This window comes from Panthera pardus, unplaced genomic scaffold, assembly GCF_024362965.1.
Source record: "Panthera pardus isolate Hobbes unplaced genomic scaffold, ASM2436296v1 HiC_scaffold_5, whole genome shotgun sequence".
Classification (NCBI taxonomy): domain Eukaryota; kingdom Metazoa; phylum Chordata; class Mammalia; order Carnivora; family Felidae; genus Panthera; species Panthera pardus.
This window is the reverse complement of record NW_026526980.1, coordinates 4,583,624-4,598,757: the sequence shown is the minus strand read 5'-3', so window position 1 is coordinate 4,598,757 and position 15,134 is coordinate 4,583,624. Positions and strand designations below refer to the sequence as shown.

Below are 15,134 nucleotides of genomic sequence, written 5' to 3'. Positions count from 1 at the left end.
TGCATTCCAGGCCTTCCCAATCTCCAGGGCTGGGCCTGGAAATCTGCTTTTCATAAGGGCCTAGGGGGTGGGGCGGGGGGGGGGGGCAGAATTCTTGGGATCAGAGACGTTTGGGAAACATTGGCCTTCTCCAGACGCCGAATGAGGCTGCCCATCACTGGCATTCGTTCACGATTCGCTAGTTCGCTAGCCCATACGACAGTAATGGGACCTCCGCCTCATTCACTGGCCCACCCGCTCTGTGCCTCCCAGAATCAGTTCGTGGTCCCCAAATGCGCCTCTGAGCCCGAATCGTCCCCTCCAGGCGGCTGCTCGGTCCTCCTTCCCTCCACTCTGGGCGACAGCTCTTTCTCTCCTAGGCGCCGTCCGCAGTGAGCCCCGCCCCCGGACCCCCGCCCCGCCCCGCCCCCGGACCCCCGCCCCGCCCCGCCCCCGGACCCTCGCCAGCCCCGCCCCCGGACCCTCGCCAGCCTCGCCCCCGCCCGGTCGGCCGAGCCCACCTCCCCCAGCCCGCGGCTGCGCTCTGGGCCCCGCGCGCCCCGCCCCCACCCGCGACCTGCACCGAGGCAGCACCGCGGAGCGCAAGCTCCCCTCGCCGCTCCCCACCGGGCCGAAGGCAGCGAGAGGCGGAGTCCTTGAGCCTGGGCCGTGGGCTCCAGGTGGGCTCTGGGGAGAAGATGAAGCAGGTAGGGCCGCGGGGAGGCCGGGGGCAGGAGGGTGGGGGAGATGACAGGCGGAGCCTGCGGGAGCGCTGGGGGAAGCGAGGAGGAGGGATGCGCAGGCCGGGGCCTGGGCCTGGGCCGGACCCCAAGTGGTCCTCCTGGACCCAGGAGGGTGGAAGGCCTGGGATTGCAGCCGCGGGGGAGGGGCCCTGCCGGCGAGGGGGTGGGGTGGGGATGTGCACCGCCTGCCTGCCTGCCACCTCTGTTTGGTGTCCCCCAGGCCCTGGTGGACGATACTGAGGACGTGTCCCTGGACTTTGGCAACGAAGAGGAGCTGGCCTTTCGGAAAGCCAAGATTAGGTATGTTAGGGACCCGGCTTTGGCAAGCATCACCCAAAGCTGCAAATTCACTTAATTACGTTGACTCACGCACCCATTCATTCATTCATTCATTCATTCATTCAGAATGTGTTGAGCACCTAGTGTGTGCCAGGCATAGGACTAGGGACATACCCTGGGCAGGTCAGACAAGGTCCCTACCCTCCTGGGGCCTGAAGTCTGGGGTGCTGGGGGAGTAACAGTGAACAGGCATATGAAGATGGTCATGAGATAATGACAGAGTATGAGAAGATTTGGGAAGAAACTCAGCAGGTGATGAGGGAAGGCCGCGCAGTCAGGAAGGGCCTCTCTGGGGAGGTGACATTTGAACTGTGACCTGAATGCCGAGAAGCCAGCCATGGGAGACTCTGGACGAAGACCGTTCCAAGCAGAAGAACAGCAGGTGCAAAGGCCCTGGGGCTGTGTTGGAAGGTTGGAGAAAGGCCCCTGTGTCTGGGGGTGGTGGGGAAAGGAGAGGGGTTGGCAGCAGGCTGGAGAGCGGGACAGGGGCTTAACTTTTTATTCTTACCCCTGCGTCAGCACCAGGCAGACTAACATAGTATCCTGGGTTGAGTCACTTGCCTACCAGAGATCTTCCCAGAAGGTGGCAGGACTAGGGTGTGAGGAATGACCCACAGACATGGTTGCCGATGACCCGGGCAGCTGCCACATCTAGAAACGCCCATGGCTCAGCCACCCTTACTCCCATCTCTCCTTCCAGCCCTCCGAGTCAGCGGGGTGGGGGCCTGGTGCCTACCTGCCGTTCCTTTTCAGTTCTCGATCCAAATCCACTGAAGCCCAAATTGGAATATGACTGCACTGGGCTACGACGACAAATTACTATAAACTTGTTGGCTTAAAAAGAGCAGAAATTTATTCTCTCACGCTTCTGTAGGCCGGAGGTCCAAAATCTGTGTCACTAGGCCAAAAAAAGGCGTCGGCAGGACCATACCCCGCCGGAGGCTGTCGGGGAAAATCTGGCCCTTGCCTTTTGCAGCTTCCGGTGGGTGCGAGGCCAGCACCGTAGCATCTCTGAATCTCTCTCCGCTCCGTTTCACGCTGCCTTTTCTGTGTCAAACGTCCCTGTCTTCCTCCGCTAGGGTTGCTTGTGAATGCATTTGGGGCCCGTCCGGATTATCGAGGATAAGCCCTCCATCTCAAGATCCTTCACTTAATCACACAAGCAGAGTCCCTTTTGCCACGTCAAGTGACATCCACAGGTTCTAAAAGTGTAGAACTAATTGTCTTTCAGGAAAGACACTGTAAGGGAACTGGAATCCTGGGAGAAAATCTTGTAGAGCATCCGTACTCATTGTATGGCCCACTCTGGGCTGGTGGCTGGGACTACATACGTACAGGACACGCTCCCTTCCTTTATGGAGTTGTCCGGTCTGGAGCAGGGATGGTCAACCCCAACATGGCCGACATCTTGGGCTGGATGATTCTTGGTTGTAGGGGTTGTCCTGTGCATTGTAGGATACTAGCAGTGTTCCTGGCCTCTACCCACCGGATGCCAGTATTATCTTACCAGTAATGAATCTAGACACTGGCAGGTGTCCCCCTGGGGGCAGACTTGCCCCTAGCTGACAATCGCTGGTGAGGGGGTAATGGGCGTAGGTGTTCCCGTGGCTGTTGTGTCTCAGTGTTTTAATGCCGTGGTGGGCAAGAGCGTGAGCAATTGTCCTGGTTAGGGGAGCGGCGGCAGCTGAGACCTGAAGGGTGGGGAGGAGTTAGCCAAGCGGGGAAGGCAGGAAGGGTATGACACGCGCTGGTTTGGAGGTGAGAGCATGAGTTTAAGGAGTTGACAGTGGTTCACTGTGACTCAAGACCAAGGACGCCGGGAGGGGTCTGAGCAGAGGATGCGGCCAGACCCCGAAGGGCTCGTAAGCACAGTTGTAGAGCTCTGCTGTCCACTAGAACTTTCTCTGGGGATGGGAATGTGCTGTATCTGTGCTGTCCAATATGGTAGCCACCAGCCACCCTGTGGCTCTTGACCATTTGGTACGTGGCTAGTGCGAACTTTGGGCGGAACTTTGGACATTTGATCTTACTTTGTTTATTTTTTAAAGATTTTATTATTTTATTTATTAATTTATTTTGAGAGAGAGCGTGAGCACAGGTAGAGAGAGAGGGAGGCAGAGAGAATCCCAAGCAGGATCGGCACCATCAGCGCCAGAGCGTCACATGGGGCTGGAACTCCCAAGCCGTGAGATCATGACCTGAATCGAAATCAAGAGTCACACTCCACCCACTGAGCTGCCCCGGTGCCCGTAAAGATTGTATCGTTTTAAGTAATGTCTACACCCAACATGGGGCTCGAACTCACAACCCTGAGATCAAGAATTCCATGTGCCACCAACTGAGCCAGCCAGCCGCCCCTAATTGTGTTTAAATTTCATTAACCACATGCAGCTACCATATTGGATAGTGCAGTTCTAGAGTTTGGTCACCACTGTAGAGCTTTGCTCCGGGAGGTGACAGGATCGGAGTTGCGGGACGGAGGATGGACGGTAGAGGAAGGTGGAAACAGGGAGCAGAAGCTTGGACCGCGGTGCTGGCAGGGGTGATGGAGGGCACTGGGGGGTGCCCAGAGGCACATAGGCAGTAGAATCAGCCAGCCTTGGTGATGGTCAAGATGTAGGGTGGGGACAGGGACAGTAAAGGGCGACGCCCGGGTTTCTGGCCTAGTGATCCCTGCAAAGGAACACTGCTGGGGTCACGGATGTTGGGTTCAGGAAGTCCTTGTTGGATTGTACTGGAATGTCTACTAGCCGGGTCTCGTGGGCAGCTGGGGAAGAGAGGCTGGGAGCTGGAGGGATCATCTGGGCAGCATTCAGAGGTCAGGGGGGCCACAGCTCAGGAACCCAAATGTGTCTCAGAGCCACCAATCCCAGAATCCTCTGGTGTGCCTCATGCAGGTTTCTGGGCCCAGCTCTGCACCTACTTAACCGGATCCACAGGGCACGGGCCTGGGAACGTGAATTTAAAATAGCATCTCTCCTTGACTCTGATGATCAAGAATATGGAGATGGCTGGAAATTCTTGAGGATAAATGAGCTCCTGGATAGCAGGGCAGAAAGGGGGTTCTAAATGTGGTCAATGGAGGGGTTTCACGGGGTCCAGGAACCCTCTGAAAACTAGTGTCTAAGTTTCCTATGTGTTGCTTTAGGAAAAGGGTTGAGACTTTTATTAGATTGCCAAATGAGCCCATGATCCAAAGAAGTTAAGAGGCACTGGTACAGGGCAAGGATCACTTGGGAATGTCCTGTTGAAATGGATGCCAGGTTGACTTTGAAGGGAGGTGACGTGACGGAAGGGGCCCTATAGCAGGAGTCTGGGATATTGGGGCCACTGCTTTTACTGCTCGCTGTCTTTGTGGTTTTGGAAAGGTCACCTTGTTTCGCTGAGCCTCCTTAACCTGTCTGTAAAATGGGTATAATTGTACCAGCTTGACCTCACCATGTGGGTTTTATACAGTTTGTTGAGCAAATAATTAGCCAACATCTGCTGGATATCAGGTGCTGAGCCATGGGGTAGAGACCAGACCTGTTCCTCCCCTTCCTGTCCCCAGTTCTAGGTCATCGAGGTGCAGTGTTGTGGAAGGGGGTCTTGGGGGGGGGCACCTGGCAGTATCAGGGGAGGATGTGATCCCACAGCACACCTGGGCAGGTAGAGGAACTGTTAGCCAAGTTCTCTGAGTGTGTGTGTGTGTGTGTGTGTGTGTGTGTGTGTGTGTGTGTGTTCCTCACTGGCTTCCTTTTCCTCTTTCTTTCTTCCTCCCTTTTCTTTCTTTCTTTCTTTCTTTCTTTCTTTCTTTCTTTCTTTCTCCCTTTTCTTTTCTTTCTTTCTTTCTCTTTTCTTTCTTTCTTTCTTTCTTTCTTCCTTTTCTTTCCTTTTCTTTCTTTCTTTCTTTCTTTCTTTCTTTCTTTCTCCCTTTTCTTCCTTCCTTCCTCCTTTCCTTTCCTTTCCTTTCCTTTCCTTTCCTTTCCTTTCCTTTCCTTTCCTTTCCCCCTCTCTCTCGCTTTCTTTCTTTCCTTTTTTTTAATTGTGGAAAAACCCCACAACCTGAAAGTTACCAGTTTTAATGACTTTTAAGCCTACCATTCAGTAGCATTAAATATATTTGTGCTGTTGTGCAGCACCCCTCCAGAACTTTCTTGCAGATCTGAAGCTCAGTACCCATTAAACACCTCCCCCTTTCCCCCGCCCCAGTCCCTGGCAACCAGCTTTCTTCTTTCAGTCCCTCTGAATGTGACAACTTCAGATACTTCGTGTAAGTGGAATCATATAGAATCTGTGCCTGGCTCGTTTCACTTAACATAAATGTCCTTGAGGTACGTCCATATTTTAGCAGGTGTCAGAATTTCCTTCCTTTTTAAAGGCTGAGCAGTGATATACCACACTGAATCCTTCCGTTTTTCTGTCGGTGGACCCTGGCTTGCTTCTTGGGTTTAGCTCTTGCGAATAGTACCTCCAGGAACGTGGATACACACATATATCTTCCAGACCCTGCTCTCAGTGCATACCCAGCTGTGGAACTGCTGTGTCCTGAGGAAATTCTGTGTGTAATTTTTTGGGGAACTTCCGTACCATTTTCCATAACACTTGTATCATTTGGCACTTCTGCCAGCGATGGGCAGGACCAATTTCTCCACATCTTCACCAGCACTTGTTATTTTCTGGTTTTTTTTTTTTCATAGTAGCCATCCCGATGGATGTGGGGTGTCTCATGGGGTGTCGATTGACATTTCGTTGGTGATTGTTGATGAGAATCTTCTACTGCGCCTGTTGGCTATTTGTATGTCTTCCTTTGAGAAATGTCCATCCAAGTCCTTTGTTCATGTCTTTTTAAAAATTGTTCTTAATGTTATTCATTTTTGAGAGATGGAGAGAGACAGAGCATGAGTGGGGGAGAAGCAGAGAGAGAGGGAGACACAGAATCTGAAGCAGGCTCCAGGCTCTGAGCTGTCAGCACAGACCTGGACGTGGGGCTTGAACTCATGAACCGGGAGATCGTGACCTGAGCCAAAGCCAGATGCTTAACTGACTGAGCCACCCAGGTGCCCCTCTTTGCTCATTTTTTAATCGGGTGGAGTTTTTGCCGTTGAGTTGTAGGACTTCTTTATATACTGTGTATGTTAATCCCTTATGAGATATGTGATTTGCAGATATTCTCTCCCATTCCATAGGTTGTCTTTCCACTCTGTTGATTGTGTCCTTTGATGCACAAAAGTTTTTTAGTTGGACGTAGTTCCCTTTGTCTATTTTTACTTCCGTTATTGTTGCTTTTGGTGTCCTATTGTGTTGTGTGTGTTTTAAATTGGAATATAACTCACATATCATAAACCAGCTTTTAAAGTTTATGTTTTTTAATTTATTTTGAGAGACAGATAGAGAGCAAGTGGGGAGGGGGCAGAGAGAGAGAGGGAGACAGAATTCCAAGGAGGCTTCACACCGTCAGTGCAGAGCCCGATGCTAGATTCGAAGTCACGAATCGTGTGATCGTGACCTGAGCCGAAATCAAGAGTCAGATGCTTAACCGACTGAGCGCATAGACTACCCTTGTAAAGAATACACCTCAGTGTGGTTTTCAGTATATTCACAAGGTTGTGCAGCCGTCTCCACTGACTGGTTCCAGAACTTTTTCATCTCCCCAGACAGGAACCCTGTACCCATTCAGCACTTACTTTCCCCACGTCTCCCCCCGCCCAGCCCCTGGCGACCATCCATCTACATTCTGCCCCTACAAATTTGCCTGCTCTGGACGTCTCATAGAAATGGAATCACCTAGTCTGTGGCCTTTTGTCTTTCTTCTTTTGCTAAGTGTCATGTTTTCCGGGTTTGACCATGTTTGCACATTTCTTCGTTCCTTTTTATGGCTGAATAATATTTCATCGTATGGCTAAAGCACATGCTGTTTTTCCATTCGTAAGTTGATGGACATTTGCATTATTTCTGCTCTTTAGGTCTTTAAAAAAATTTTTTTTAATGTTTATTTATTTTTGAGAGAGAGTGCAAGCTGGGGAGGGGCAGAGAGAGGGAGACACAGAATCCAAAGCAGGCTCCAGGCTCTGAGCTGTCAGCACAGAGCCCGACGCGGGGCTGAGATCACAAACCTTGAGATCATGACCTGAGCCAAAGCCGGACGCTTAACCATATGAGCCACCCAGGCGCCCCTCTGCTCTTTGGTTCTTACGAAAAGTGCTGCTGTGAACATTCGTGTACAAGTGTTTCTGTGGACATTTGTTTTTCAGCTCTCTAGGGCGTAAACCTAGGAGGGAGATTGCTGAGCCCTACAGCAGACTCTCTGTTTTAGCCACGCTGTGTTACAGACCCGCTTTGATTGAGTCCTCTGGGCTTCCAGCCGCCTCGGGGAATAGGAAGAGCCCAGACTCGAGATCAGACAGACCCAGGTTTGAATCTTGTGTCCACCGATCTCCAGCCAGGGTTCACTGAAGTCCAGGCCTGCCTGTTAGGTCCTTTCCTCCAACCCACAGGCAATTCCACGCTACCAGCGGGCAAATAACACTGCCCTGGGAGACCCAGGACATTCCCAGGAAGACCTGATGGTAACCCTGTACTCGCAGTGACCTTGACCAAGTCAGAGCACCTCCTAGATCCCCATCTTCTCGTCTGTCCAGGGGGATCATGTTGGCTCTATCGTAGGGTTGCGTAAAGGGGACTAGGTGAGGCGACAGACGTATATAGCCGGCTGAGTGGGACCCCTGGCGCCTTGTGTGGCTTTCATAAATGGTGCCTGTTATCCGCCTTCTGGTGACTTCTGTGTCCTGCTGCTGTGGGCAGGGCCAGGGTGGGGGCGTGTCCTCAGGTGGAACAGGACATCACACTGCGGCTGTCCCTGGAGCAGGAGACTGTCTCCTGTTGAAAGTTATGTCTATACTTTCAAGGCACCGTCTTTACACAATGCGCGTAGACCCAAAGGCCATGGGGTCCCGCGGATCCCCCTGAGTAGGATGGTTTCCTCTTGCCACGGACAGAGTTCTTACATCTGATTTTGGTCCTAATTGTCAGGGCTGGTTTGTTGGCGGGGTTCAGTCGGTGTTGCATGGCTGGTCCTCACCCGGCCCAGGGTCTCGAGTTGAGGAGGATGCTGTCCCGTGGTCCCAGATGCCCCAGGGAGTCACATGTTAGCGGGGGCCAGGCCCTCAGGCAAAAATCACAAGGAGTCAAAACTACCCCCACAAATCCCTGACCAGTCCGTCAAGCAGAATAATGTTCTGCCTCTCAGGAAGCCTCTGCGCTGTCGCTTTGTGTTCCTGGGCGGGATATAAAGCCTGCTCATCCAAATGAGCCACCGATGGAATTGTTGGCTGTTTTTGAGGGGAAGTTAGAGGGAATGAAAAGTAATAGTAATAGCAAACACCGACCCAGCAATTACGATTCATTTAATCTGTATCGCGAACCCGTGAAATGGATACGATGGTTTTTAGTGCTTCCAGGGCGAAGGCAATTGACAGACTGGAGGGAGTTGCTGAGGGGCATGCGGCTAGGAGGCTGCAGATTTGAGCCCTAGAGTCTGAATCTTGCATCACACCCTGCTGAGGGGGCCAGATGCTCACGCAGGGAGGGACACTTGGGGATGAACCATGGGAACAGCACTTGTAGGGCTTCCGTGTGGGGGGGAATACGTTACATTGTCCCCTGTGTCCGTGGGAGTGCTGCATTGCTCCCGGTGTTCAGAGCGGGTTTTCTTGACGTCAGCACTAATTGCTATTTGGGATCGATAATTCTGCCTTGTGGGGGTTGTCTTGTGCATTGTACGATTTTAGCAACAGTAGCATTGCACCCTATCCCCAAGTGACAGCCAGGAAAGTCTCCAGAGTGGCCAGATGTCTCCTAGGGGCAAAATTACCCCTGTTGAGAACCCTGATTGGGTTATTCTCCCTCCCTCCCTCCCTCTAGGGTTTGGATTTGGATTTGGATAAGTTAAATTTGCATTTGAGGGGAGTCAGAGCATTCCCAACCTCTGTACATTTGACATTGACCCAAGGGAAGCTGGTGGGGTGGGCCACAGACAGAGCCTTGGTGGCCACATGCACTGCTCTGAAATCAACACAGGTGCATCTCTAATTGCCACACACACACACACACACACACACACACGCGTGCGCGCGCACACACACACACACATACATACATACACACACACCCCATGCTCCAACACAGAAAGGAGGAGAAGAATTTCGGTTTTTCTTTGTTGTTATCCCAGAAAGTGTTCGCCTCAGTAATTGAGGACCCCTCCCCTGGACCCCTGTCCCCAGTGACCTTGGGGAGGTCGTGCTGCCCCTCCCCCCACCCTGAAATCTATTTTAAACATCTAGAAATACAACACGTAAGCAGGTCCCACCAAGAGCTGAGGGTTTAATTTTAAGGAAGGTCCATGATTACCAAGGAAAACAGCCTGCAGAATCAGGGAACTGGACAAATTTCGGTTCTCTTTGATTAGAGCACAGAATTCATATTTTGAAATTAACTCCTGTATCAACAGCAGCCTAACTTCCCCTTACTTACATTTCTTGCTAACATGAAATCGATTGCATAAGCCCCGCCAACAATAAAATCACCAGAAGGAGATTTTTGCTCAAGTGTGGCCCACACAGTCAGGGAGGGCACTGGGGATGGTGGTCAGGTTCTGATGTTTGATATCGGACAGGAGGCTAACCGTGTGGACCCATAGGATTTAATTCACTCATTCATTTATTCTGGGCTGATGCTACTGACGTGTGGGGCCAGACGTTCTTTTTTTATTTTTTTAAGTTTAGTTACTTATTTTGAGACAGACAGAGACCGTGTGAGTGGGGGAGGGGCAGAGAACGAGAGACAGAGAGAGAGAGAGAGAGAGAGGGAGAGAGAATCCCAAGCAGGCTCCGCAAGGTCAGCGCAGAGCCTGATGCGGGGCTCGAACCTGAGCCGTGAGATCATGACCGGAGCCGAAACCAAGAATCAGACGCTGAACCGACTGAGCCACCCAGCTGCTCCCAGGGCCTGACATTCTTTGTTGAGAGGACTGTCTTGTGCACCGTAGCAGCGTTTCTTGGCCACTACCCCACTGGATCGTAGCGGTCCCCGAGTTGTGGCAACCGAAAATGTCTCCAGATATTGCTTTTGCAAAAGGAGCAAAATGACTTCCCTTTTGAGAACCACTGGTTTATTCTTGCACGCACTTCATTTGTTCGTTAAATCAACAGAAACTTTCTAGAGCCTCTGTGTGCTGAACACTGTGCTGGGGGTCACAGAGAAAACCACACAGGCCTGGTTCTGGTCCTCACGGAACTGACATTTTAACTAAGGAGAAGGCAGTGACCATCTAAGCAAGTATCTATTAAACAAAGAAACTTTAGAGAGGGATAGTCCCAGGAAGGGAAAGCCAGCAATGTAGGAAGTGAGGAGTGAGAGGGAGAGACAGTTGGAGATTGATTAGGGGGATGGACATGTGAGGCTTTGAAGAGCCCAGTGGCGAATTTGGAATTTCATCCGCGTCTGATGGGCGATCTTTGTAGAGATTTGAGCAGGGAGGGGATGGTGTGATCTGACCGACGCTTGAGAAAGTTGCCTGTGACTGGCATGTGGCCATAGGGCAAGGGTGGAAGCAGCGAGATGTGTTAAAAGGCTGGTGAAGGGGCCAGAGTGGAAGTTGCTGGTGGCCTGGACTGGCTGAACTCCAGGCACACACTTGGGGACTTGGCTCAGATGGACCTTTGTGCAGATTCTTTCAGCTCCGGGGGTGGGAGTCCAAGGTCAGAGAGAGATGGTTGGAAGCGGTGGGGTGGGGAGCTTAGATGCAGGTCTTGGAGTCTCGGGGTCCCAACTTCATCAGCATCTCCGGGGACCTCAAAGAAGGGGCAAGACTTCGGGTCCTCAGGCCCCATCCCTGAAGATGCCGACTCAGTCCCTGTGGATATGGGTGTGGAAACCTCCGGCAGCAAAGCTTTTCTGTGTCCCAGGCCCCTCGGGAGATTTTTCTCGGTTGTCCCTTTGTGGATGATAGGGAGTGTGCCCACTGTCTTCGGCACGGGAGGGTGGGTACAGATACCAAGCTTAGCGCTCAATTTTGCCAGGTGGTGCTCGTGAATTTCCTTAGTAGAGACCAACTCAGTGGGTCTGGGTGAGAATGTGATGGGCCAGCTCTGGGGCTGGCCCTTCCGCAGCCCTGAGGAAATCCTCTCACACCGGGGCTGAGCCTTGGGTGTCCCGGGGCGGCCTAGTCACTCCTCACTCATTACAGGAGCAAGGTACTTTCAGGGTGACTCAGACGCAGCCACAGCTCGTGGTAGCAGATCCTGACCTTCTTCCTGCGTTGCAATACATATGACTCTCTGCCCTGGATTTTAAAGTACTTTACAATCGAAATTGCAGAGGAATAGTCAGGGGTACTGATTCCAAGCCTCTGACATACTCTCTTAGGCCAGGAAAGTATTTTAAATGAGTTTGATTTTACCTATTTATTTACTTGTTTATTTATACATTTTTTTATGTTTATTCATTTTTGAGAGAGGGAGAGAGACGGAGCGTGAGCGGGGGAGGGGCAGAGAGCGAGGCAGACACAGAATCCGAAGCAGGCTCCAGGCTGCGAGCTGTCCGCACAGAGCCCGACGTGGGGCTCGAACTCATGGACTGTGAGATCATGACCTGAGCCGAAGTCGGATGCTTAATCGCTGAGCCACCCTGGCGCCTCTAAAAATTACTTATTTCTTAAACAATTTTGAAGATCAGTTCAAAACATTTGTATGTTGATTGCAAGTTTAATTCCATGTCCTTGGACAACTTAAACTGCAGTTTTCATTGTAGCATTAGTCATTGTTTGGGCACCAAATTGACCCACAAACACCTGCATACATACACATGCGCAGCAGTGACGAAACTTAACTGCTCTCGATGTGATGGTTTGTGGGCCCCAGATGAAGAAATCATAAAACACAGCAACAGCATACGTTGATAGAAAATAATATTTTGGGGGCACCTGGGTGGCTCAGTCGGTTAAGCGACTGGCTCTTAATTTTGGTTCAGGTTGTGAGCTCACAGTTTGTGAAATCAAGCCCCACGTCAGGCTGACAGTGCAGAGCCTGCTTGGGATTCTCGCCCTCCCTCTCTGCCCCTCCCCTGCTTGTGCTCTGTCTCTCTCTCTCTCTCTTACTCTCAAAATAAATAAACATGAAAAAAAATTTTTAAAGAAAATATTTTGAATCAACATCCTGAAAAGGACTTAAAAACCTTTCTACTTTGAAATAAATTCAAACTTATCAGAAAGCAAGAACAGTACAGAGAACTAACACATGCCCTTGACCTGGGTTTATCAGCTGTTAATACTTTGCTGTGTGTGTGTGTGTGTGTGTGTGTGTGTGTGTGTGTGTGTAGGTGTGTATGCATACCAACCCAGGATTACCCACTGCATTTAGTTATTCTGGAATATTCCTAGCCTTTCTTTTTTTAATTTTTTATTTTAGAGAGAGAGCACGCGTACGAGCAGAAGAGAAGGGCAGAGGGAGGGAGAGACAGACGACAGAGAGACCGGAGAGAAGGGGAGACAGAATCCCAAGCAGGCTCTGCACCATCAGCACAGAGCCCCATGTGGGGCTTGAGCTCACCAGCTGTGAGATTGTGACCTGAGCCAAAATCGAGGGGCAGATGCTTAACCGACCGAGCCACCCAGGCACCTCTCAAGCTCTGTCACTATTGAATAGGTGGCCCAGAAATGGCATTTTTTGCCCTCCCCCACCTCTGAGCTGCACCCCAGCCCCCAGAATGGTCTTTGGTTCTCTTCACCAAAGAACCCAGGGTTCCTTAGAGAGGAACCGGTTCCAAATCTGGATGCAGAAACCGGTCTGTCTGCATGTGGCAAATTCTTTTGTTGCCAGAAAGAACAGGTATGTTTTGAAATGTCACACAAATTCTAAAGAACCCAGTTTAACAGGGCTCCCACAGGCCGTGCTGGTGATTCGGTATCTGCTGAATGAATTAACAGTTAAGTTCATTAATATGAATTAATATGATTTCTGTTCTCCCATTAAATAACCTACAAGTTGGGCCCTACCACCCACGGCCTTTGTTTCCAAGGTGCTGTAAGATGCACGTTCAGTTATAGCTGTTGGGTTTGTGTGGGGCAAGAAATGAATACCACGTTAATGATTGCGTCCATTCGTGCATACGTCCTGATTCCAGAAACGTTAAAACGGCCAAAATGGGGGCGCCTGGGTGGCTCAGTCGGTTGGGCGTCCGACTTCGGCTCAGGTCATGATCTCACAGTCCGTGCGTTTGAGCCCCGCGTCGGGCTCTGTGCTGACAGCTCAGGGCCTGGAGCCTGCTTTGGATTCTGTTTCTCCCTCTCTCTCTCGCCATCCCCTGCTCATGCTCTGTCTCTCTCTGTCTCAAAAATAAAAAAAAACAATAAAAAAATTTTTTTAAAAAGGCCAAAATGGAAGGAAAGACCGGATTCTCTCCATTTTGTGGATGAGGCAGCTGAAGCTTCCAAGATTCAGGCAAGAGACCCAACCTCACACAATAGCTAACATTTGATGCCTTCAAATGCTGCCCTTTCTGGCAAAATCTAGTAGCTCTTGAGAAATAAAAGCACATACATGGGTGAGTTAGGTGAATTCTGCTTTCTATTTTCAGTGCCCAAAGAAAGCACCCCACTCAGATCCAGGGTAAAAACAAATAACAATACAGATTTCTTACCTTGTTCGACCTCTCTGAGGTGCCTGCCACCTGCTCTAAAATACCTTTGTGCTGGCTTCTACTCCAGCCTTCTGGAAAATCAGTCCTTTCTCTCCTTTGGTTAATAACTCTAGGTCTCCCATTTAAAAGAGGTGAGCGTAACAGCATCTGCCCCCACGGCCTCATCCCCCTACCCCCACCTCTCTCTAAGTAAGCCTGGGACCCTTCATTTTACCACCTGGATTCTTAGAGGAACCTGACTCTCCTTGTCCTTCCTCCCTTTGAAACCACCTGACAAAACATAACGTGGGTTACAGTTAAAACTCTTCAACATTAGAGCCTGTATCAGTTAGCTCCTGCTGCATAACAAATTACGTCAGACTTAGCGGGTTCAGACAGCAAACATTTATTATCTCACACTGTGAAGGTCAGCAGTGTGGGAGCAGCTTAGCTGAGTGGTTCTGGTTCTGGGTCTCAAGTGATTAGCCAAGGCTGAGGTCATCTGAAGGCCCAACTGGGGCTGGAGGAGCCACTTCCAAGATGGCGCCTTCACATGGCTGTTGGTTGGGCGCCTCAGCTCCTTGCCATGTGGGCCTCTCCATAGTGCTGACAACAGAAGACAGCTGGCTCTCCCAGGGAGAGAGAGGAAGAGAGCAAGAGAAAGTGACCAATCTCAGAAGTGACATACAGTCATTTGTAGTATATTCTATCAGTCATGCAGACCAGCCCTGGTTCACTGTGGGAGGTGACTATACAAGGGTGTGGACACCAGGAGATTGGGATCACTGGGGAACATCTCAGAGGCTGGGTACTTACAGAGCCCAGCCCAAAGAAGGAACGGACGTGCGCGTGGGCACAGAGTGCCCCCCGGGCTCCAGGCACTGGTATGAAGTAGATATGATTATCACCATTTTTCGGTGGAGGAAGCTGGACCAGGAAGGTAGAGTCACTTGTCTAAGGTCACACAGTAAATAGGAGAACTGAAATTTGCAAGGCAGTCATCTACTTCCCTGCCTACTTAAAAAAAAAAATTATGTACATATATATATATTATAGAGAGTTCCAAACACACACACCACATAGAATAAAATCATGAGCCCCATGGACCCATCACTCAGCTTCAGGAATGATGAACTCATGGCCAGTTCTTTGAATTATCCCCTGGTTATTTTGAAGCAAACTCCAGACATCACATCACGTCACTTCAAGCATAATTTGATATGTTCTCTCTAAAAGAAAACTCATTTTTATTTTTAGTTTTTAAAGGACATTTTCTTTTTCTTTTTTTTTTTTAAGTTTATTTATTTTGAGAGAGAGGGCCAGAGTGCATGCAGGGGAGGGGCAGAGAAAGAGGGAGAGAGAATGCCAAGCAGGCTCTGCACTGTCAGTGCACAGCCTGACGTGGGGCTCGATCCCATG

The 15,134-nt window shown here is 50.6% G+C and overlaps 1 protein-coding gene across 1 annotated transcript in view; it reads left to right on the top strand.

The window, feature by feature from the left end:
• The first annotated feature begins 544 nt into the window (after window positions 1-544).
• Window positions 545-15,134, top strand: part of TVP23A (trans-golgi network vesicle protein 23 homolog A) — a 28,826-nt gene continuing 14,236 nt past the window's right edge. The window contains exons 1-2 of the mRNA XM_053894286.1: window positions 545-686; window positions 943-1,022. Coding sequence (XP_053750261.1) covers window positions 678-686; window positions 943-1,022 — 89 coding nt within the window. The 5' untranslated portion in view covers window positions 545-677. The remainder of the gene's footprint in view (window positions 687-942; window positions 1,023-15,134) is intronic.